Source organism: Alligator mississippiensis, chromosome 3, assembly GCF_030867095.1.
Source record: "Alligator mississippiensis isolate rAllMis1 chromosome 3, rAllMis1, whole genome shotgun sequence".
In the NCBI taxonomy this organism is placed as follows: Eukaryota; Metazoa; Chordata; order Crocodylia; family Alligatoridae; genus Alligator; species Alligator mississippiensis.
The window spans coordinates 251,792,531-251,815,038 of NC_081826.1; the positions used below are offsets into that span (position 1 = coordinate 251,792,531).

The 22,508-nt window shown below is 42.6% G+C and overlaps 1 protein-coding gene across 1 annotated transcript in view; it reads left to right on the forward strand.

The window, feature by feature from the left end:
* Positions 1-4,391: 4,391 nt before the first annotated feature.
* The window catches only part of MAP1B (microtubule associated protein 1B), a 110,293-nt gene continuing 92,176 nt past the window's right edge, over positions 4,392-22,508 (forward strand). The window contains exons 1-2 of the mRNA XM_006274636.3: positions 4,392-4,657; positions 12,038-12,139. Of these exons, the coding sequence (XP_006274698.2) occupies positions 4,477-4,657; positions 12,038-12,139 (283 nt within the window). The 5' untranslated portion in view covers positions 4,392-4,476. The remainder of the gene's footprint in view (positions 4,658-12,037; positions 12,140-22,508) is intronic.

A 22,508-nucleotide genomic window follows, 5' to 3' on the forward strand; every position in this document is an offset into this window, starting at 1 on the left:
TAAGAAACATTTTTTATAAATACTTATACACAGACACATAACATACACATTTTTTGAGCCCAGGAATGAAACTACTTGCTACTCACTCAAGTTGCTGCTGTTGCTGAAAGCCCTTGTCATAGCCACAGCTGCTATGTAAGAGGAACTCTTCCAGCACTGCCAGCTAAAGAACACTGTTTGCAGCAGGGGAGAACTACCTTAGAAACCAAAATTGTTTTTCCAGCAGAACACACAGCACAGATCCAGAAGAGATCTGCCCGCCTCCTGACCAATTACTCCATAGCCAAAGACTACTGGTCTGCTACTATTATTGATAGCAGAGTTCCCAAGATACTCGCCTGGCTCCACTGTGATCGCTGTGGGGGGAGTTGTTAAGCAGGTGATGTAGCATGAAGCATGGAGTGCAAGTTCTTGTATGGGGATGGATTAACTGATGGATTTGGAAAGGAGAAGGATTGGATTGAACTGATTAACTGTCGCAAGATGTCCAAATGAGGCAGACAATGTTGAAGGTGCTCCTTCTTAAAATATTGATGGCACGTGATGTACTTCATCATGCATCCAAACTACATACTTGGAAAGCTTTATTATAAAAGGCATGTGGAGTTTTGTTTTCTTTGCTTATGAAAACCCACTTCTTTCATGAAGTATTCAAGATAAATAACACCTATTTTGATACCATATTATATCATGCCATGTTGTATTGTACTTATGCTTAAAATTAAATTAACCTCAGTAGGAAGGGATCACAGGAGGCATGAACCACTTTGCTTCCACTAAAGTGGAGTTCAAGACCTCTTATTTTTCTATACTGAGGATGGCATTCAGTCCCCAGGCAAAGGGCTAGTGGAAGGATTTATTCAGCAGGAAAGCTAGATCAGGTACAACTTTAAAATAGGGTAGAAATGGGACTTCACAGATGGATAACAGGTTTCATTCTTTAGACAGGAATAATGTTGCCTTTGTTTTTATAAAACGTATTTAATATCATCATCAGTTCCCCAAAATAAAAAGTCAACCTTAAGTGTATTATTATTGTTTATAATTATATATAATTAATATAATCTGCAATTTATTTTACTATAATAATTCATCTATATAGTTTTGTTGTAGCTGGGAAGATGAAGGTCTTTGGAAACACTTGAGAGTCATATACCAATGAGTCAGCTGTTAACATTTCACCTGGCTGAGGGTCTGTTGATTATTCTAGCATCCTGAAAAATATAATTGTTCTTTCAGATATTATTGTTTCTTCTGAAGAAAACAACTTATCTTCAAGTAAGAAAAGTACAGGATACATTTCATACCAAGAGACAGAACAAGGCATTTTGAAATACAAACCAAACAAAACCAACAAACAGAATCACTTATATCTAGCTTTAGGGGAAGTTCCTGTAGGAATACCAACTACGGAACTCTGCTTCTGCAACCTGCTCCCAGACCCAGATCCGTAAAGTTAGATCTGCCTTTGTAAAAATCATGTTATTGGTCCCAGCTCTGTCTCTGATTCTCCAGTAGGGTTTGTTTGTGAATATCTGAAGCCAGAATTTGCATTCCTCAATGAGTTTCAGGGGGGACCATTATCTTCAAAATGGCAGCCTCTGACCCTTAGAGTTCTTAACGTGACAGTGTAACTGTCACAGTTTACCTTCTGTAATAACATACTGTTGCATCTGTATAGCCTTTGACAACAAACTATGAAACATCAGACTATAGAAGTCTGAATCTCTGGTTTACCCATAGTATGCAAACATATTTAGATTTTAAAGTAAAACATAATTCAACTCCTTTTCCCCCTAGTTGTTTTTATCATTGTTTAGTGGTGGTGGTGTGTTTTTTAAACAGCATGCATTAAAACAGTCATGTAATGCATTTTGTATAATGAACCTAACCTGTTCTCATTGTGATGAATAAAAAAACATTTACCCTGATTTGGGAATTGCTGTCAGCTTGTTTTGTAAACAATGCATAGAACAATTTTTAGATGCATGCCCTTCTCAGTTTGTGGACCAGCTTCTTGCTGTGGATACCACAAAACCTGTACGTAGCAGTGGCAAAGTTGGCTACCTCTGTATAGCCTCTTCTACAAAACCATAGAGAATTTTCCATGTCTGTAGGTGAAATAGAGGGTATACAGACAGAGCAAAGTAAAAGCATGAGAATATTTATGGGTCTGTATTTGGGGCATGCATATGCATCAATCTGGATCTGCCAGGACAAGCACCTCATGAAAAACACTATGCTCAGCAGGAAAATACCACAGCCATTGCAGATCTCAAGCAGAATGTACGTGGGTACATAACTATAATACTTGCAACATATTTATGTGCCCATTAAGAACATATTTATTTTAGAGAAATTACTACCAAATTTTCTGTGCAGGAGCAACCTAGTTCTACTAATGGTAGAAGCTCCAAGTAGTGGATGAGCATGGCCTGGGCTACTTGACACAGGCATTTTACAGCCGTGTCTAGTTTGCAATAGACCTTACCTGGCCTGTAGCACCTGTACAACTGTACTGAGGAAAAAGGGGATCAGATATGTTGTAATGCAGAGTAATTATTAAAAGGCAGTTATGTCACATTAGCCAGAATTTGGCTCTCAATACATGTATTTACTTGGAGAAAGTGTATCCCTATTAAAAATATTTCCATATATGTCATACGTCCTTTAAAAAAGAAAGGTAGCATGGTCCAGTGCAGACAAAGTCAGGAGTCTGGGATATATTCCTGGTTCTGTCAAGGACCTGCTTTGTGACCTTTGGGCACTTCACTTTTCTCCATCAGTATTTCCCCTCCTGTGATGCGTCTTGTCTAGTTAGACTCCACATTTCCTTGGCAGATACTACTTCCAACTAACCAGCTTCTATAGTACCTTCGGTAATAGATTCCCAATCTTAGTTTGCGCCTCTAGGCACCATTGTAATACATACATACTCATGTTAATAACAAAATCTGAAACACATTAATTACAATGAGTTGTGTCCTGCAAAAATAAGTCCTGTTTTAGCAAAGTTTTCTGTGTTTTGATGGTGGCTGGTCCCAGCTAGTTCAGAGGAATATGCATGAGCCCTGTATTGTAAAGTTAAGCCATACATGGGCCACAGAGAAAATCTCTTCCTAACCAAGTTTAGAGGACTAATGGTATCTTGTCCATTGAAGCATGTACACTGTATGTCCTTTCCAACAGTCAGTTTGGAATTCTGTTTAGTTTCTTTTACTGCTCATCCCTGGAATTCGCTTAGACCAAATCTCCAAGGTGGTATCTAAGTTCCCAATGCCAGCACTGTAGTCACTGGGAGTCATTGTAGTCATGGCACCTATGCCATGCATTTGAATAGCTGATTGATAGCACATGGACTCTGCATTTACACGTAGACATGGGCATGCATCTGCAGTGTATTAAAGATGTTAAGAAAGGCCTTTCTTTCAGGGTATTTTATTATGCAAATTGCTTTTTTAAATAAAAAGACCTCCTCCCACATACCTGGCAAGATAGGAGGGAAATATCCAGGATGGGATGAGGGATATTTGTTGTAGCCATGCTGGTTTAGAGGCATGGGCAGGCAAGACTCTTGGAGTAGAGGTGATATCTTTTATTAGACCAACTAGATGCTTGTAAATAAAAACAATTTTTTTTGCACATTTTTGCGCCCAAACACCCTTTGTCAGGCAAAGAAGAATTCAAAGATTGAATTCTCCTTTGCCTGATAAAGGGCGGTTGGGGTCAAAAGTGTGCAAATAAATAAATAAATAAATATATTGCAACTATCTAGTTGGTCTAATAAAAGATAATCACCTCTGCAGGATGGGGTGATGCACATAAGACTGTTCAAGGGAACTGTCCGTTGTACAAAAACCTGAGGGGCAGGAACTGGGGCTGCTGCTGTGTGCATCAGGCTTTCCTTTATGAGAGACACGAGTGTCTGAGCAGAGATCTGGGTTCATCCAAACTCTTCCACCAAGCTTTGCCCCAGCAGCAAAGCCTGGCTCCTGGCTCCATGGCTGGCATTTTTCTGTGAGGGGCCAAATGAAACCCTTGGATGTTGGGGGCATCCCGGGAAGGGCGGAGGAGAGGCCAATGTCACCTGTCACAGCCAAGCGAGTGCCCAGCCCGCGCGGGGCATGGGCCTGTCTCCCTGCCAGGCCCAGCGGGGACAGCCGGCCCGCAGCCTCCCTCCCGCACCTTGCCCGGCCTCCCCGGGCATTGTCTGCCCACCTCGGCCCTGCGCTTCCGGCGGCGCCGGGGATGATTTGCTGCAGATGACATCAGCTGTGGATGCTGGAAGAGCGGCCGCGCCGGGATGTGCCGGGTCCCCTCCTCCTCCTCCCCCCGCCCCGCCCGTAGCGTCTCGGTATAAAAGCGCGGCGCCTCCCCGCCCTTCGCACTGCCCTGCTGCCCGCTGCGGAGCTCGAGCCGCGCCGCGCTGCCCACCCCGCTCTGCAGCCCGCCGAGGAGGCGGCGAGGCCGGGCAGGATGGCCACGGTGCTGGTGGAAGCGGAGCCCGAGCCGTGCTGTAGCCTGCCGGCGCCGCAGCCCTGCCCCGCGCCCAGCCTCTCGCACCGCTTCCTGGACAGCAAGTTCTACCTGCTGGTGGTGCTGGGCGAGCTGGTCACCGAGGAGCACCTGCGCCGCGCCATCGCCAACATCGAGCGGGGTGAGGAGCCCTGCCCGCCCGCCGGGCGCGGCCACAGGTTGCAGCAGGGCCCGCTGCGCGGGGACGGGCCGCGCCCGCCGGCTCGGGGAGCCCGCCCTCGGCAGCAGTGCCCAGCCCAGCCCCACTGTCAGCAAGTGTCACCCCTGCAGGGGGGTGGGGGGGCCCCCCGCTGTGCCCGGGAGCCCTCGCCCGTGCTCATCGGATGCTTTTTATTGCATGTCTCCCGTTGCAGAAGGAACCCGGGCCCGCCGCTGTCGGCCCGCCGTGCAGACGCTGCCGCTCCAGACATAAAGGAGCGGAGCTGGGCAGGGCGCTGCGGGCACCGAGCAGCGCGGAGGGGGCGGCGGCTCCCGCACAAAGATGCGCAGTTGGCTCGGGCCCCTGCCGCGCCCACGCGGCACACGGGGAAGATCGTGGCGGAGCGGCGGTTTGCTCCCCGGGTCTTGTTGCATGGGGGGCGCCGCCTTTGTTGCTGCGCCGCGCCCGTGGGGCTGCTGCGGAGGTCGCCGGGGTGTCCTGCAGCCGCAGCCGCCTCCCCGCGCGCCGCCGGGCGCCGCTGGAGCCTCTGCCCGGAGATGCCGGCTGTGGGCGTGGTGCAGTCCGCACTGCGGTCCCTATGGCAGCCCATAGCGGACAAAGGGCGTTCACACAGGCAAGGGTGGGGGGAGGAAAAAAAGACATTTACAAAAGAATTGGCTCTTACAAACGAGCTGCGTCTCTTCACCGCAGAACAACACCGAGAGCACTGGGAGGGGGGCTTGCCTTTCTCCGTGGCCAAGGGCCCCCAGGCAGGAATGCAGCTGCTTCCATTGTCCCCAACTTTCAGCACTGAATTTTTTGTTGCCTTCCCCCCCCCCCTTTTTCGTTGGCTGGAGAATTTTATAGAAAATAGGCTTAGTAGTGGGTTGTGCCCCCTTGCCCCCCATTAAAATAAGCAATAAAGATTTAAGCAATTAAAATTGAAATAGCAGGACATTCACTCTGTCTTCCCATTACCCAGCTACCGGCTGCTATGACTCATTGTTTTATTTGCTCTGCTCTTTTTGTTTTCTTCTGTAAAGTACTTGATCAATCCAAAGATCTGAGAAAATCACTGACTTTTTAAAATTTTTTTTATTCAGCAAATGTATGATACTGTTTCTTATAAGGATGGACTCCTGTGTATGAGAACAAAAATGCTCCGATTGCACAATAGTGCTATGCAATAACAAAATCATTCCTGTATGTATTTTGGGGGTGGAATTTTGCTAACAACATTTTGTCACAAGCATATTTTGGCCCGATGAAGGTAAAGTTTTTTTTGTTTGTTTGTTTGTTTTTGTCCCCCAGAAAATTGCCATTGTTAGGGAGAGACCCTTATACAGGGAATTGGTTATGTTTCTGCTTTGTAGGTGTGGTTCAGCAGTCCAAATAGGACTCCGATTGTTTCTTCCCATTGTTGCTTCACCATCCATTTGCTTTAGTCTATTATTTCATTGCGGGTTTATTCTTCATTTCTTTTTGGTGAAGGAGTATCTATCTAGTCACAGCTAACCACCTTCATAAGTACCTGTTTATCCTTATAGCTCCCATTGTCTTCTGAAACCTGCTGATGCTGTTGCTCTGTAATTTTACGGCCTCTTGATCATTGCACTTCCCTAATTCTTAAGTCTTGACTGAATTAAAACTATGTTGGCTGCATCTTAAATGATTAAATATTAATAGAGCAAATGGATACATCTTCTGCCCTCAAGACATCTGATGTCACCCTTCCTCTGAAGAAATCCTACTCAAGCTCTTGAAGCTTCTACAGGGCAGTTTCTGCTGCATAGCCTCCATTGCTGCTACCTAAAATGACTAAGCATAACTCTCAAAATTTTAGATATTCAGGAGCAACCCTGTCTGTTCATAAATTCTTGGATTAGAAGTCATCTCACTATTGCAGGTGTCAGATGATTGGACTAGGAATTCAACTACTGGAGATATCCTTGGTCTGATGTTTGAGCTGTGATGCTCTGGATTAACACACTGGGGAGTTTGTAGCTGTATTTGTGTGGAGCAAATATGGGCTTGATGAATCTCCTCTTATCTATGATGTCTGACAGTCCTAGAAAAAATAGTGTTTTTTCAACCCTCCATTCTTACCAGGGCTTTCCAGGGTTTAGAGTCCCTGGTAACCTTTTCTTTGGCATCTTGGTATGTCTTTTGAGCATCATCACTGAAAAGTATGGATTCATATATAGAACTGCAGAGAACCGTTGGAGAAGATGACATCTGATTAACCTACAGCAATGGGTTGATGCTATGCAGCTTGGAAGAATGCAGAGTCATTCTCTCTAAATCTTGGAACAGGGGGATTCTTGTGGGTTTACCAACTGCATTTTTAGGACCATATTACTTCTATATAAAATCTGTTTCTCTGTAACTCCATTGTTTGAAAAAGTTATCTTCTAGTGGTCAAGGCTTCATTTTTGGATATATATGAAGAAAATAGTTTCAATACTTGTCTGTTGGGTTGTTTTTTTTAAGCATACAGTCTAAGACTTGTGGGTGTGTCCAGGCTGCTGTTAGGTAGTCCGTGGTCATGTGACACTTCCCGTCCCAGTGTCATCAAAAGAAAGGGTTGACCCCCATTCTACTGTTCATTTACCAAAGTCTCTCATCTTTTAATGTATCCTTAGTTTTAGTTCTTTTAGAATCCTGGTTTTATCACTTAAATACTATTTAATCAGAAAAGCTGAATTGTGAAGCAGCATTTTCTAGCTGCAGCTTAATGATATGTATTTTTATTTTATTTTAAGCTTTCTGCATTGTTGGTGGGGTTTTTTAAATTTCAGTCCTTTTTTTTAGACACTGGCAGGTTGAGTGGTCTCGTAAATTTATTTTACTGCAATCTCATCCCTGGCATAAATCCACGCTTAATTCCCATTTGCATCAAAATAAATTCCATGGCAGGATAGAGTCTGGGTCCTTGCAACACTGTTAAATCACAATTAGGGTTGTTTTAACTGGCCTATCAAATGCTCTGTAGTCTATGCCTACCCAACACTACTGCAGTCAACATCCTTCAGCTCTTGTCTAAGAAGTTGTTATCTTGTCTCTACCCTCAGGCCACCTTATGACAGACACAAAATTACACTATTTTAAAGCAGTGTGAGAATGTACTGCTTATCAACTGATCTGGTGCAGCTATTTTGTCATCTTTTAACCAATAATTTATTTTTATTTACTGAATACCGAGGTCGTGTCCAAGCAGTTTTCATCTGTCTACTTCTTAAATTTTAAGATTTGCTTAGTTGCCATTACTAAGCTAAGTGATTCGTGATCAATATAATCTCACTAAAAGCATTTCTCAGATGTGCTTGAACTTGGGCATTGTCTTGTTTTTGGTTTTTTTTAATTATTATTATTATTATTATTATTATTATTATTATTATTATTACTATTATTCTTGCTTACAAATATTCTGACATTTAAAAAAACAGTGCATTCTTAAAATGTGTTAGTGCATGGATTTGATGTATGCAGCCAAGCTTCATGACTTCATCTAGAACAGAAGGAAGGAAGTGCATGTACCAAAACCAGAAGAGAGGTGGTGAAGATGTTCTGGGAGTGACCTTTTCCACCACTGCCCCTCAAGTTTTCTGCCTCTAGTGCACCACAGAGCAGTATAGCCATACATTTGTGACACAAATACCATGGCTCACAATTGACGTTCACTTCCAGAGTTTACATACAGTATTACAATTCAAGTAGTAGAGAGGACCCACCATAGTTTAGCTTGGGACTTTCTTAAGCTGTTATGAAACTATACCTTTAAGAGGTATAGTTACCTAACTGTAAAGTAGCAAAGTCCAAGTGCAAGAATATTCATGTCATCTGACATGAAGAAAAATTCATACAAAGTACCTGTTTTCTATGATGCCTATTGTTTTATTGTAGGATGACTATTCCTACAATGTTCTAGTTGGTTTCTTGCTTGTGATGAGTTTAATTCTGATGACCAGATCTGGAGTTGGGAAGAAAATCTTTCTACTAGGTCAGGTTGGCAAGGAGTGGAGTGGTTTTAGGGAGTGGATGTTACCTTACTTTGTAGTTGGAAGATAATATTTTTGGTACAGCTCTATAGGCAAATATTCACCTAGCATTCCTTCTCATTGTAGTGGCAAGACATTGATAGTACCGTTGTGTTTCTGACTTTCTCTACATGCGGTACATTAGAGTTATTTCTCACAGTATTGAGAAATACTGTGGCTGAGGTTTGTGAGAGGGGAAGTAGTGGATATTCTTGTTGCATGTGACTGAAGGCGACTGGACTTGAGAGCTGTTCCTGTCCTCTGTTCTTATGATACCATACAAAGTAGGTAATGCATCTGAGTAGCTAACAAAGGATTAAATGTCCCTTGCAAAAATCACAGGTAAACGGTGGGGCAGGAGGACATGTATTTCAGCTGGTTTGCGGTTGTAAGAAGTACTAGACCAGGGGTTGGCAGTGTTTTTGGCTGGAGTGCAAAAATCACCCCAACCTCCAGCCATGCCTCAACTTGGCATGCCAGAAATGGGGGGAGCTGCAAGAGGCCCAGTCCTCATTGCTGGCAGTAGCTGCACGCGTGCCTCCTGGTGGACAGCAGGGGAGGGGTTGGGGTTGTGTTGCCCCAGCCCCTTCTATACTATGCACTGTGAGCCATGTATGCAGCTGCCACTGCCACCAGAGCCAGTGCCAGGGCTCTGGAGCCCAGCGCAGCTGTTTGCAGTCTCCCAGCTGCCTTCCACAGCTGGCCCAGGCTCTGGGCAGCTGTAGCAGGCGGCTGGAAGGCTGCAAATAGCTGTGTTGGGCTCCACGGCCCTGGCACTAGGTCCATGCCTCTGGGCAGACAGTGGGGGAGGAGCCAGGGTTGTGCTGCCCCAGACCCCTTCCTGGCCATGCACCCAGAGGTGCATGACAGCTGCTGCAGCCATGGAACTGGTGCCAGAACTTTAGAGCCCCATGCAGCTGTGCCTGGGCTCTGGGAAGCTGCTGGCAGAAGCTGTCCAGCATCCAGGTCGGCTGTGCTGTGCTGAGGAAAATGGCCTCGCTCTGGCACATGTGGTTGCTGATCCCTGTACTAGAGATGGGTTGTTGTTGGGTTTTTTTTGGTTTGGTTTTTTGTTTTCTCTCTCTAGGGCCTGTGGAATTGGCCAAGGGGAAGGGTCTTGAAATAAAGATCCTCAGAGGTGTATGAAGAATTCCAGCTTCAAACCTGTATGTTTCAGGCCAGCTATGGAAAGTGCTGACAACTGAGTAGTTTCCTGTGGCTCCTCTTTCTCTGCTTTATTTCTGTACCCCATCATGGCTCCCCCCCAAAGTCAAACTCCTTTTCTTCCCCTGCTTCGGTAGAGAGTGAGGAACAAATTGATGCTCAAACTAAAATAGCAGTATGAAACTATAGTGGAATTTTTCAGAAGAAATGCTGAGGGGGGTGGAGCGTCATGTTGATGACTTGGCCACATCCACACTAGCTCCTCATCCTACAAGCAATCCCTCCATTGCTAAAGACTACAAAGACTTGACAGTTGCATGGATGGGCTTCTGAAAAGGAGAGACACTCTTCTCAACCCTCATGCCTTCCCCTGATTTTGCTGTTCAGCTTGGCCAGTTTCTAAATACCCCCTGGGGGGGGGGTGGAGTTCTAAATGCTTTTTTAAGATGGCAGTGGCTAGATCTTATTGTAAACTATTTGTCTGTACAGATGTTTACAACTCTTTAAAGCAAAACATGAGTTTTAACATAATATCCCAGACTATTATATTCATTATTTGGTTACCGCATTCCTATGATGCTTAAACCAGTCACCTTTTCCCAATCACACTTCAATATTTTTTTTATGCATGTTTTGAAAGCATACGTTTCAGTACTATCCATGTATCATGAATCTCATTCTATAAATAGCTGGAGGGGGAAAAACACTAGATAGATGGGTTCAAAGTTTTGGTTTTTATTTTTTTTAATAAAGAAAAGATTGACTGTAATCTTTTTCTATTTGGAAACCAAGAATTTTGGAACTTTAGGGATAAAATGAATAAAAACTTATTTTAACTTTAAAATACAAGAGAGGTCATAGCTAATATAACTTGCTCATCAAGAAATATGCTAATACTGGATTACTAGGGGTGCACCGATAGACATTCTGGGGGCCGGTACTGATAGCCAATCTTTAAGGAGACATGTTGGCCAATACTGATCTGACTTCTGATATAGCTGTGTGCAGCTGGTAAGTCTGTGGTGGAAGGGGAGAGGGGAGGAAAGGGGTATGGGGGGGGCAGATTAACACTGCCCCCCCCCCAAGGTGAGAGAGGGATTGGGACTGGGGTAGGCACTCAGCCGGGGAGCTGAGGGTGCAGAACTGAGCTATGGCTCATTCAGGGGGAGAGTGAGGGGAAGTGGCATGTTTTTCCAGATCTGTTCTGGCTGGTCAGGCTGCAGGTTTGGGATGGGGCTGTACTGTGTTCTGGGTAGGCTGTGGTACTGGGAGGAGGCTATGGGGGGGCTACAGCAAAATTTGGGGTGGCTGCAGTCCCCCCCTCCCATAGCTCCCTCCCAACATTGCCCACCCCAAGCACAAGGCAGCCCCAACTTTTTTTCAGCCTGCAGCTGTAACCTGCCCTGCACAAATCTGAGGGAACTCCCCTTCCCCCCCTCCCCCCTTCATGCCTTCCCAGATTAACAATGCGCAGCAGTGGGAGCTGCCGCCTCCTCCGTGGATGAGCCGTGGCTCTCTCCCTTGCCTGCTTCAGCTGGGCAGCACATAACCCAGTCCCAGCACCACTCTTCCTCATTGCCGGGGACATTAATCTGCACCCCCCTTTCTTCCTTCCTTCCCCCTCCCCTTCCAGAACAGATTTACCAGCTGCAGGCAGCTCTCCACACTGCAGGGCTGTGCTCTTTGCTGCTTGCGTGCTGCACTGTGGTTGTGCACACGGGCATTTATCAGCCACTTCAGGCCGATTACCAATATAGTCAATTTTCTTTATATCGGTGCCAATCCAATATTTGACTGATTGTATCAGTGCACCTCTATGGATTGTGTGCGAACTGATGATACTTTTCCTTTCTGGGGAAGAAATACAATGGTCTTATTGTAGATAAAATAACCCCTGAAAAACATAGCTTTTCAGCTAATGATAAAGAAAAGCAGTTTTATTAATAAGCAAGTCAAATCAGGAGCACATATTATCACTACATATCCCATAATACTTCTACGTGCTGAGTAATTCAGTAGTAAGGTCAAATAAGTTATTCTTAGAATGATGTTCCAATGGGGTGACTGAGTAGATACTATGAATGAGAATCAAGAAATACTCAACTGAAAAATTTTAAAATAAATGTCAAATTTATATATATTTTTGTATTTTGAATTTTAGGAATTCGCTCATGGGACACAAATCTGATTGAATGCAACTTGGATCAGGAACTGAAACTTTTTGTTTCACGCCATTCGGCTAGATTCTCTCCTGAAGTTCGAGGTGAGGTTTCTCTTCCCTTTTTCTATTGATGTTTGCACTATTGTATGCATTTAATTTTTTAATTTTACATAAAAGAAATATTGCATTACCTAATTCTAGTTTTTAACCTCTTGTCTAGAATGATTATATTCCGTCTTAAAAATAAGCATTAGACATATTCTTGCGTCAAATAATAAAATATTCTGATGCAATATATTTTGATAGTGAGTTTTTAAGGTAAGATGACTAAACCCCATGTTTTGTGCATGCACAATACTATATTCAAAACACCTGTAACACATAGATATTTGGATGCTATTGAGATTTAGACACAACTCATTTCTCTGACTGAACTGACCTTTAAGGATAGGGGACAGGTTAGTGGCCCTGGGGGCTGGAGGCATCTTATCAGAACAGGTACAGCCCAGTCTTAAGTATGCCACTGTCCTGACTTAGATGAACCTCTGTGTGGGGGCAGGAAAGTGGAAATATTTCCATACTCATCCACTCATGGCTATTTGTGATTGCTCCTGTAGCAAAGATGGTGGCTTTGTGAGATGGAAATGGTGGGACCCTAAGGAAAAGGCTGTCGCCTACCAGCTCATATCAAATACATCACTGAATGGTGACTTTTGGCACTCCTTACTTGGGCTTAAATTAAATTGATAGCCAGGAACCAATCCTTTTTAATAATACATGGGGCCCCATTTGTTTGTTTTCACCTTTTAAAAACATTTTTAGAAAGGTGGGGGCAGAAATGCCTAGCAAGTTTTTGTCTCTATCCTTGAAATTTAGTTATTGCTTTACAGGCTTTGTTTAGCAAATTACTGGTTTGGGACACTTCAGGCATGCTTGCATCTCTTTCCTCTGGAGTGAAAAGGATTTTCAGCCCTTCTACTTTCATTAAGAAATATATGACCTTCAGGAGAATTCAGAGGCAACTCTGGACCAGTTCCAAGGTCCTTTGCCATCCATCAAAGCAGGATCCCCAGATTGCAGGGGTACCTCGCATAGAGTTTAGTACAGCTTCCAGCTGATTTTGCCAGAGGTGGTTGGTAGATGAGGATCCTGCTTCCTGTGACTTGAGCCCCATTTCCCCTCTTCAGCTAGGTACCTGAAGCTGTTTTGAAGACCTTCTGTGTCTTCTTCATGAGGATGTATACAAAAAAAATTTGGTATTTTGTGAAACAGAATTGATTCTGCTGTCATTTCAAAAGCAACTAATGTTTGGCAGATTTCTAAACATCATTTGAACATCGATGTTCTGTTTGAGCATGTATGAAATTAATCTTGATTTTAAGTTAACATGGTATGATGTTCTTAAAAGAATACAGGTTGCTTTCACTGGAGAAATAATTGTAGGCATCTGTATAGCTGTACATGCATCATAATATTGGCTAAATTACACTAAAATTACTTCTCTTAAGAACTTCTGTGTGTGCTTGTGGTGATTTATGAAATGCTGTATTTTGCTAGTACAGCAGACTTTTTGAGCCAGATATTATGAACTAACAAAGAGATCCTGATGTCTTGCTGGCATTATATTATTGACTGTTAGACTTGGATAATGTAATGGAATGTATTCTGTAACTTCTTTCTCTTGCAACATTTATCTCTAAGCAGGTCAACAACTAAGTATCCATAAATTTTATACGTTTAGAAAAACTTGGTAGCTGTTTGGATTTATCCCTCTAGTTTGGTAGACAGTAGAAAGTGCAAGAACTTGGTGTGAATATCCAGGTCCTGGTTCTGAATCACTGAATTCCCTTGAAGCAGAATGAGGCCCAAAAAACATATCTTACAATTTTGTTTAACTATCAATTATCATAAACCAGATTTCCTATTGTTGCAGTAGGAGCACTTGGATGTGCAAAATTTGCATGACTTACCTTTTGCAGAATTAAATATACAGTAAACATAATTGTTAATTTGCAAATGTCTAATTTAGTTCAACTAAAAAAAAAACAATTTTTGCTTTTAATTTAGCAGAAACATTGGATTTTCACCAGCTAAGTGTCATCTTGGACATAACTGTTTGATAGCATTGCATGAATAATTAAGCAAATCCTCTACTTTCATTTAAATTCCTGGAGTCAGATTATTCAGCTCACTGGGGTTTTTTCCAGTAGAAAGATTATAACATCCAGTAGGAAAATATTCTCTAGGAATTGTATTTTTAGCTGTGTGGGGTTTTCTTGTGTCTAGACAGTCCTGTTTAGTCTGTCATTGTGCAGAATTACAGCTTAATTGTATGTGACTGGAATTCATCACCAACTCTGACAAGCAGTAATGAATGTATTTTCTAGCACTGTTTGGTCTCTAAACAATAAACCTTAAAAATCTATGTTCAAAGAGCATTAAGGAGTCTCTTAAACATGAAAAACATGGAAAATCCAGTAGTAGAGCTGGCACTCCAGGCCAAGTTCTACCTTCAGTACTTGTGTAAGTCTCACACTGGCCTCTGGGGCAGTTCAAGCAAGACTCCAATGTGCCCTCCCTTAATGTGCCATGAAAAGAAAACTGTGTTAATAAAATGTTGGAGTACCTTATTTCTGCTGTGCCACTTGAGTCTGTAGTGAGATGAGGAGTGATTTCCCAGCAAGCAGTTAACATTTTGAGGGAAACTGCTGACTCTGCACATTTAGGACTGAAACTTGAATCTGTCAGGATTTGGGTAACTAATACAGTGGTCATCATGAACATTATCCTAGTGAAATTACAGTAGGCCTCAGGGTACATAAGGTAAAATGTGATTAAATGATGAGCTTTAGCCTGAAATATTCAAAAGGCAGGAGTTTTTAGAATTAAAACCAAGCCTTCCAAGTGCATAAAACGCAGAAACCTTTTGAAGAGGGGCTTGTCACTTATGTGCACTGTCCTAGTATGCTGGGAACCACCACCAAACTGAGGTCTCTAGGTGCAGCCATGATGTAAATATTTTTAATGTATGCCCTTCTAATGGTTGCCCAAGGATGGAAATGTGATTTAAAACATTTCTTCACATCTTCCATAGAAGCTTGTGGCTTACCCCCTTCAAGACTGATATAGCTTGTATTTTACTCCAACGAGAGTGGAGAGGGGAAGCCAATTCCCTGTCCTCCCACATGCACCTACCGCGTATAAGAGAGGCACTGGAGTGAATGTGTCTCTCTGAGCATCCATGTTTTTGTGAGGAATCGGAGACCAAATTCTGTCCCACTGTAATAAATGGCAGTATGCTCACTGACTCGGAGTAGGACTGGCTCTCAAATTTTATTTCCAGTATCAACAGTATAAATTTCTTTTTGCTGTTCTGCATGTGTAGCTATAGTCCAGAATAGTACTTGTACAGATAATTTACCATTGCATGAAAAATGGGATTTAGAATAGAAATATTAATGGATCCTTTCCTGTGGCTTATACAGTAGGATCCTTATAACAATAACAAACCTTGCACTGGTTCTGGTGAAAAATAAATGCAAAGCTTATTAAATGGTTGCCAAGACAACAAGGAGCACCACTTTAAATGAACATTCCAGTCCTTACCTCTTTGTTTCTTCCATCATGGAGAAATGAGAATTTCCATCACATTGTTGTGTGAAGCTTATTCCAAACAAAATTTCAAATAATGAACAGTAGTGCACACAGACACGGTGGCCATGTCTACATGTGCATTTATGCCGGCTTTAAATTTACTGCACAGTAACTTACTGTACAGTAAGCGGGAATAGGTCTACATCTACAGGTGCAGGTGTTAAAGCACATTAATGCTGTGTGTGGACTCATTGGGTGTAAATCCGATACCTGCATGATGGAGGTATCTAATTTATGCTCAAGTCAGTGAAGTTGCCATATTTAGTGTGCAGTATGGGCCTGCATATGTAAACGCAGGCCCATACTGCACAGTAGTTTCAGTCACTGTGCAATAAATGCTCACATGTAGACCTGCCCAGTGAGAAGCAACTAATTATCTCATGATGAAGTAAGGAGACTGAAAAGCTCTGAATATTGCTGTATTTTAAATATTTTAAAAAGTGAAATTTAGTTTCTGCCTCTTACAAAGCCAATATAAATGGGCTTTGTTTGAGGGGAAAACAGAATGCAAACAAATTATTCCATTAAGCTTTCCACAGCTGCTAGTCTGCCTTTGTCTTTTTACACAGGATTTGTATCCACTGTAACAGTGTAGATTCCAAGTCTTATCTATACAAATCTCTTTATTTAAATTAATGCAAGATTTGTGCATAGAACAGTCCCTAGTGCCTCCTTTCGTTGTCTGCCCCTAATGACCACACATTTGGCAGCCTATTCAGGATCAGCAAAGGGCTTAGTGATGTGCAGAGAATGCTGAGGCTCCCCTCGGGGGCTGCTTAACTCATGCTTCTGTTCACATATTGGGATGTAAAGACTGAGGAAAGCCTTGCCTTGGGCTTTCTGTAGAGGGTGAATTTTACCCAACATTACCTGCCACTGAGAGAAACTATCTGTATGTTGTACACCACAATTTTCAGTGAGAAGGCACTAGAAATCTTTCACAGAAACTTTCTAATAAAGGTATCTCTATCATTTTACTTGGGTTGTCATGGACAGTTTACAACTTGTTGAATCATTTGTAATATCTGGCAAACAAGGTTCTTTGGATAAATTTGATTATCATTTATTATACCAATTCAAATAGTTGGAAAAATTTTTATTGTAAGCTTTTGGGTATAAATACCCTTAAATAGAAATACTCTCAGCCAGATCCTTAGCTGATGTAAACAGAGGAACCTGAAGATTATCATGGCCATGGTAGCTTACATCAGCACAGAGAGCCTGGTTCAGTGCACCATATAATCAGCTCTCCAGAATTGTAGATAAAGATACTATTCTACTTGCACCAGAACTTATTTAAAAGTATGTTTAAGATGTTGTGGACCAAATGTAGATGTCACCAACATAAATCTGAAAAACTGAGATGAGTTTGCCCTGTACTGCAGTATTTGTCTGTCCAGTACAGTGAATGAAAACTTTTCCCAGAAAAGTGGGGAGCAGAGTTAATATCTGAGTGATTTGATTTCTTAAAGCACTTGACAGTGTTCTGCTTTGAAACTCTAGTAGTTTGTTGCACAAAGTCTGGGATAGTCTATAAATGAGGTTCTACAACCTGGTGGGGACTGCTGTAACTGGAATAACTATCAGTGGAGTCCTATTAGCCTGTTTATGTATAGAGAGTTTGTTTCCAGTTGGCTACAAGACTTGTTTTTGTGCATTAAAGTGGGTGCTACTTGGAAGAAGGAAAATGGAGGCAGAGAGAGCTGGAACAGAGAATTGAGCTGACTCATACTGCTGTGTCTGTGATTGGTATTCCCTGTAGGGCGTTGCTGCTAGCAACTTCGCAGCAGTCAGTGTCTTGCTGTAGAGCACCACAAAGGTAGTGGAATGCAGTTATCCTAAAGCCTGGTGACGAAGGGATCCCTGAGAGTGTGCTCACTTCACTCAGAATTAAAAATACTGTATTTCAGAAGATGTAAATAGTACTTTCTGAGGGAGGAGGGGAGATGTAGAGTGCCTGGCTTTCTAGGGGGCCAGTAAAGGATAACACTAGAATTATATATTTGGATCCATGAACTGCTAAAAGTCTGATTCTTTAGTGGAAATCAGAATGCCAAAACTATGCAAATAAGCAATCTTATTTGCTCCGTGAGTCACTTATTGCACTGAGGTGACAGTCTAGAGTTTTTTGCAACTTCTGAGTATTTTTAGGAATGGTATGAAGGAGAATTAGCATGGTTTCACATTTAATGCTAAAACACCAGTGCACTGATGCTAAGCTGTGAATGTGAATCAGCAAAATTACAGGGAGAGAGTTTTATTTTTAAATGCCTCTCACTGCAAGTAAGTGAAACCAATTCAGTATTGGAGAACTCCTCAGGTTTTAGAGCAATAAAACGTTGGCCTTTGTGTAGAAAGTAAGAAAAGGTTTGGAACTAGAATAGGAATGAATATCGATAGAATATTAACTGACGACTTCTGGGCTTTAGGGAATCTTAAATTCCTGTTACTAATACTGTGGAGATTTCTTTTTTTTTCCTTCTCCTTTTAAAAGGAGGAAATTGAGCATACTTACCTGTACATTCATAAGGCTTCTGTAAGCAAATACTTCCAATATTATTCTTATTTCTTTTTTTATTCACTTGAATCTTATTAGAGTCTTCTCACTTTTTTTTTTTATTTTTTTTCTTTGCTGCCATTGTATTTTGTATTGAATATTGTCTCAATATTCAGTTGCAAAGTCCAATGTCCTGTTCAGCACAATTGGCAGTTGATTTTTTTTCCCCAATTATTTTCATCCCTTCCTTCATAAATTTGTTCTAAGAATTTTACTAGGACATCATTGCCATTTTTCATCTCTTTTTTTTTTTTTTTTTTTTCTGGTTGTCATGGCTAGTCTTTTTTTTTTTTTTTCTCAGCTGTCAGGTTTTTAATATTCCTTTATGTATTTTATTTCATGACCGACTTTTTCTCTACAAACTTTTACCTACAAGTTATCCATTATAATCAGCTCATTGAAAAGCTGATATGGTTGAGCTAAATCTTTAAATGATTTTTATTCAGTATCTATAATGATAAAAGGCTTGATCTTCACTGAATATATGGAAAGTCCTATAAACATCACTGGACATTTGATGAGGCCCTAATAGTATTACATAATTTTTTTTAATGTTCAAACTAGTGCTAGATTTGATAACTATATACATGGAGAGATAGGAACTCATTTTCCTGGTTTTTTGTTGTTGTTTGTTTGTTTGTTTGTTTTTCATGTAAAACAGTACTTGGTGACAAGTAAGAATAGATACAGCCTGTTTAATCTTGCAGGTTTACAAATAATGCTGCAGTCAGGAGTTTTGACATTGCTTCATGTAGTAGACCTCATGTGTCTGTCAACTATAGAGGCAGAACTGGTATAGTTAGTTCTGTGCACTATTGCCAGATTTATTGTGAGAAATGCAAATATCTCCACCAATAGAGGCTAATGGTTTTATATCCAGAGGCCCAGATTTTTGCCTTTGCACAAAACCTTAACACAAGGGAGATACAAGCAGCACTGGGAAAAGGTAACTAATAACCACAATCTGCTTCCAGTGGAAAGAAGAAAGGGAAAAAAAATCCTTATGACCAGAGTTCCAGCAATGCCTTACAAAGCATTGTGTAATACATGAATAAAGTGTGTAGTTTGTGTACTGAACAGTCTAGTTACCATAAAGGGCAGCATTATTTCATAAGACCATAGGAAGGACCATACTAGTTGAGACCAATGGTCCATCCATCCTGGTAACTTCTCAGACAGTGACAGAGGTGGATGTTTTAGAGGGAGAGCATTGAACTAGATGTATCTAGAGTGATCTATCCCTTTATTACTCTCCCTGGCATCCACTGTTCTTGGTTTATAAGTTCCAGAGGAAACATCTCCAACTGTTCTGGTCAACAGTTTATAGATCTATCATCCATGAATCCTTAAAGAGCCTACTTATGCTATTTTCCTCTACTGTCTCCAGTGGCAATTAATTCCTCAGGTACATTTTTATGTTCTGTGTTTTTATTTTTAAAAAATTGTTAGTTTTTAAGCCCCTCTCCTAGTAATTTCTGTGGGTGGTCTCTAATTCAGGTATTCTGGGGCTTGGTAAATAACAGTTCCCCATTCACTTTGTCCACACCCTTCATGATTTTACATGACCTCTACTATATTTTCCCCCTCACCCCCCAGCCTTCTTTCTAAACAGAAGGGGCAACTGCTCCATACCCCTGACCACTCCAGTTGCCCTTCTCTGTTGCTTTACTAATTCTGCTTTTCTGAGATGTGGAGAACAGAACTGCACACAGTATTCAAGATATAGGAGCAACATGGATGTGTATGATGTCATGATGATGTTTTCTGTTTTGTTTTCCATTCTCTTCTTAACAGTGCTCAACACTTTTTTTTTTATTGGCTTGTTTTGGTTGCTGCTGTCCGTTTTTAAGCTAGTATTTTTACAGAACTAGCTACAGTGACTCCAGGGTCTCTCTCCTGGACTGTAGCAGCTAGTTCAGAACCCAGCATTGTACATGTATAGCTGTTTATTTTCCCCATATGCATTACCTTGCATTTAATGTTGAAGTTTATCTGCCATTTTTTTTAACCCACTTACTTATTTTGGTGAGATCTTTTTGTAGCTCCTTTCCGTTGGCTTACAATTTGATTTACCCAGAATAATTTGGTATCGTTTGCAAACTTAGACATTTTGCTGTGCAGCACCATTTCCAAATCATTGATGAAACAGTTGGAAAAACCCCCTCAAAACTGGGCCCTGCACAGAATGCTGCTGGGCCCCACTTTTTTGATATCTTTCCATCCTTTAAAGTGATTAGTTAGCCCTACTCTTTGCTTGCTACCTTTTTTTAACCAGTTTCAGTTCAGGAAAAATGTTCCCTCTAATCCCATGGCAGTGCAGCACAAGGACTAGGGAGCTCCCTGCTTTTCCAGGGCCTGACCAGGAGCTGTCCCGCTTCTGGGGCAGCTCCCAGCCAGCCTCTGCCTGGATGGGGAAATCCCTTGGGAGCTAACTGCACAGTAACATTATTTGCTGCTCAGTAAATAGTGTGCATATATAGACAGTGATGCTTTACTTGGGGATTTTCCCTGCCCAGCTGGGGGCTTGTGAAGAGCTGCCTCAGAGGCGGGACAGCTCCCAGCTAGCCCCTGGCTGCTTGGGGAAGCCTCTCTGGGCATGAGTCATGTCCCCATGAGCATGGGGCTGGGTGAGCTCTGCAGTGGCAGCTGTCTTCCAGCCCTGTGCACATCAGGACCCCTTCCTGATTGTGCACAGGGTCAGTAGACAGCTGCCACTGCAGCCATCAGAGCTCTTCTGGCCCTGTGTGCATCAGGATCAGCCCCTGAGTTCCCTGGGTGAGCCTGGAGTTCTCCCTGGCTGCTGCAAGGGACCAGAGCAGGGTAGGTACAGCCCTGTACTAGGCTGCTACCATTGGGAGCAGATTTGCTCGCAAGAGGGAGCATGTGTAGATGTGCTCCCAGGGAAGGCTTACTAGGTCTGTGCGAATAGGCAACTATTCGATTTGGATTCGTCCAGTTCTATTTGGGGATCTGAATTGTTTTTTCTAATTCAATTTGGCCAAATCAATTCGGAAAAGATTGTGATTCGGCCATAGGGTATAATGGGGTCTGAATGAAATATCTATAACTTTTTTGTGTTTTTGGCTGATTCAGTTGAACCTTGCAGGGATGAGAACCTAGCTCTTGCTGAGGCCACAAAGCATGCCAAGTTTCAAGAAGATAGTTGCAGGGGTTTCTGGGAAACTGCACCTCAGACTGCTGACAAGCAAAATTCATGACATGACATAGGTGACAGCATGTGTGTATTAAGGCACAGGGGGGTGAAAACTGCAGGGGGAGTTTGGGTTCTGGGGCCCTGCAACTCTGGCCACAGGCAGGCAAAACTCGGACATCTGACTCCCCTCTGCACTCTTACCTGTGCTGCTACATCCCCCTTTCCCTTCAACCCCAGCCTGTCTCTCACCCCTAATGCCTCCATTTTCCCATTTTCACTGAATGGCTTTCTTGCCTGCATTGTGTGCCAGGCCAGCCTCTGGCTTCTTTACTATTCCTTCCATCCAGGACCAGGAGACACACCAACTGCACGTACTTCCTCAGCCTGACAAAGGGTTTTTCAACCCAAAAGCTTCCTAAGATATATTTTTCTAACTATTTTGTTTCTTTCATAATAAACACAAGATAAGCCATCACACACCATGAGGAACATATCCAACACAACATCTTTACTTCTTGCTGTCAATTCCTTTATAAAAAGAAAGGCTCTGTGACAGTTCCATCTGGCTACCTTTGCTGCTGCTGGTGCTACTGGTGTTGAGCCAGCTAAGTTACTTTGACCTGCTGTCATTTACAGTGGTGGACTGGACCAAGGCTGTAGGGGAGGAGGAGGCCTCACGGGGGTACGCTGCCGCGCGCGCGCGCGCGCACACACACACACACACACACACACACACAAGCACCCATGTCACGAGTTTTGCCTGCCTGCGGCCAGAGGTGCAGGGCCCCAGAACCCAGACTCCCCCTGTACCAATCTCCTTGACAGCTGGCAGGCTTTGTGGCCACAGCAGGGGCTATCACCCCTGCAGTTTTCATCCCCCGCCCCATGCCTTGAACACGCACTGTCACCTATGTCATGAAATTTGCTTGTCAGCCGTTTGAGGTGCAGCTTCCCAGAAACCCCTTCACCCCTCGAAACTTGGCAGGCTTCATGCCCTCAGCAGTAGCTACCACCCTGCAAATTTCATCCAAATCAGCCAAAAAAACAACAAAGTTATAGATATTTCATTGATTTTTTTTTTTTCCCATTATACCCTATCGCTGAAT